Source organism: Anopheles coustani, chromosome 2, assembly GCF_943734705.1.
Source record: "Anopheles coustani chromosome 2, idAnoCousDA_361_x.2, whole genome shotgun sequence".
NCBI lineage: Eukaryota > Metazoa > Arthropoda > Insecta > Diptera > Culicidae > Anopheles > Anopheles coustani.
The window spans coordinates 59,539,738-59,541,354 of record NC_071289.1 but is presented as its reverse complement, the minus strand read 5'-3'; the positions used below and the strand labels follow the sequence as shown (position 1 = coordinate 59,541,354).

Sequence of the window (1,617 nt, the reverse complement as noted above, 5' to 3'; positions counted from 1 at the left end):
CTATTTGCTATTCACATTTTTGACAGATTCTACTATTGTACGATTCGGGGCTGTGGTTAGAGGTGAAACAGGCGTCGGTCGATGCTCGGCGATACGTTGTTGCAGCCAATCCGTGTACTGTTCCATGTTAATAAGGCCGGTAAGAGTGTTCATCCCGCAAACGTACTTTCCTTTTGGTGCAACGCCGAACGTTGTCATTCCCCGCAAGTAGTACCGGCCGTCCACCTGCACATAGAAGCCACTGCCGCCGCTTCCGCTGCACACGGGAGACACTGAAACGGCAACGTACGTCATTATTAGAAAATTCTTCTGCACAGTGTGCAACCGCGCCATCCATCCTTACCGGCACAAAAGAACTCATTACCGTCGAAGAATTTCGCTGCAAACAGCTCCTTGCATTTGCTCTGCGGGTAAACCTCCAGGTCGGAGACGAGCAGGACGCGCGTGTAAATGTTCTGTGGACCGACACCCCAGCCGACGCTGATACCGCGCGTACCCTCCGGATCCTGCAGGACCGGATCAACGCCGGCCGGTAGCAGGCACACCGGTTGGGCCAGCGGTCCGAGTGGAAGCGGATCCCGCAGCTCCAGTAAGGCCAGATCGTTCTGGAAGTCCGGTCCAGAGTAACCCGGATGGACAATTATCTTCGCCACTCGGCACCGAGCCACTTCCTCCGGCTGTGCCAAGTCGTAGGTCCCGTAGCGCACGGATAGCACCTCCGGTGTGTGCGGCTGAACGCAATGGGCCGACCCGACCACATGCCATCTGCTGACGATGGTACCGCCGCAGAAGTAGAGTGATTCCTCGCCGACGGCCCGGTACAAACCGACATGAAACGGCCACATCGTCGTTTGATTGCGCTTTCCACACTCCACGGCACGTTCCAGCAGCTCGGTCACTGCTAGCGCACTCTGCACGGCGGTAATGATAGCCAGGAACCTCAGTCTCAGCATTACTAGGGCGCCCGCGAAGGTTCCGCTATATCCCAATCTCAACCACGGTTCACCAAACTCAGCTCCTGGAAGTCAGCCCGGTCAGGGAAGGAAAACAACAAAAACCCCTTACGAAATTCCCACAAGATAGCACTGCGCACGTCGCACAATTGCCGTCGCCGACTGACACGACATTGGCGGGAATTGTCACTACTCCGATCACTTTGAGCAAATCGCACGAAACGCGCCAGTTTTTCGAGGTGAGCAAAAGCGGCCATTAAAAAGTCATTACTGTTTATCGTCGTGTTTGGAAGTATAAAGAATGGGCTCCGTAACTAGTGCACGCGCATGTACCTTTTCCGGATTTCACCTGTCCAGCGAGGTGATAGTATTTGCTACAGACGGAACTTTGCCATTACTTTTAGCTTCCAGATGGTTCTGGAAACGCTTGCAGCTAGCCACGAGTGCATATAAAAATAAAGGCCGCAATTTTGAAAAAGGGAACAAAAGACGCCGGAAATCCCACGATGACACATAATGCCATAATCATTTTTAAAACTGGATTAAGCAGGAACAAAGAAGCGTTATACTTAAAAATTACGTTTTACTGCTTTTGTGTTAAAGTGACAAATGTTTGTATAGCGAAAAAAAATCCTGAAACCTGCGGATATACTAGTATTTGACA

The 1,617-nt window shown here is 51.6% G+C and overlaps 1 protein-coding gene across 1 annotated transcript; it reads right to left on the bottom strand.

Moving 5' to 3' along the window:
- On the bottom strand, positions 1 to 953 carry LOC131264737 (prostasin-like). Its single transcript, XM_058267006.1, has 2 exons — positions 344 to 953; positions 1 to 272 (listed from the first exon to the last, which is right to left on the bottom strand). The coding sequence occupies exons 1-2, from the start codon at positions 951 to 953 to the stop codon at positions 1 to 3; spliced, it is 882 nt and encodes a 293-aa protein (XP_058122989.1).
- Between the last annotated feature and the right edge of the window lie 664 nt (positions 954 to 1,617).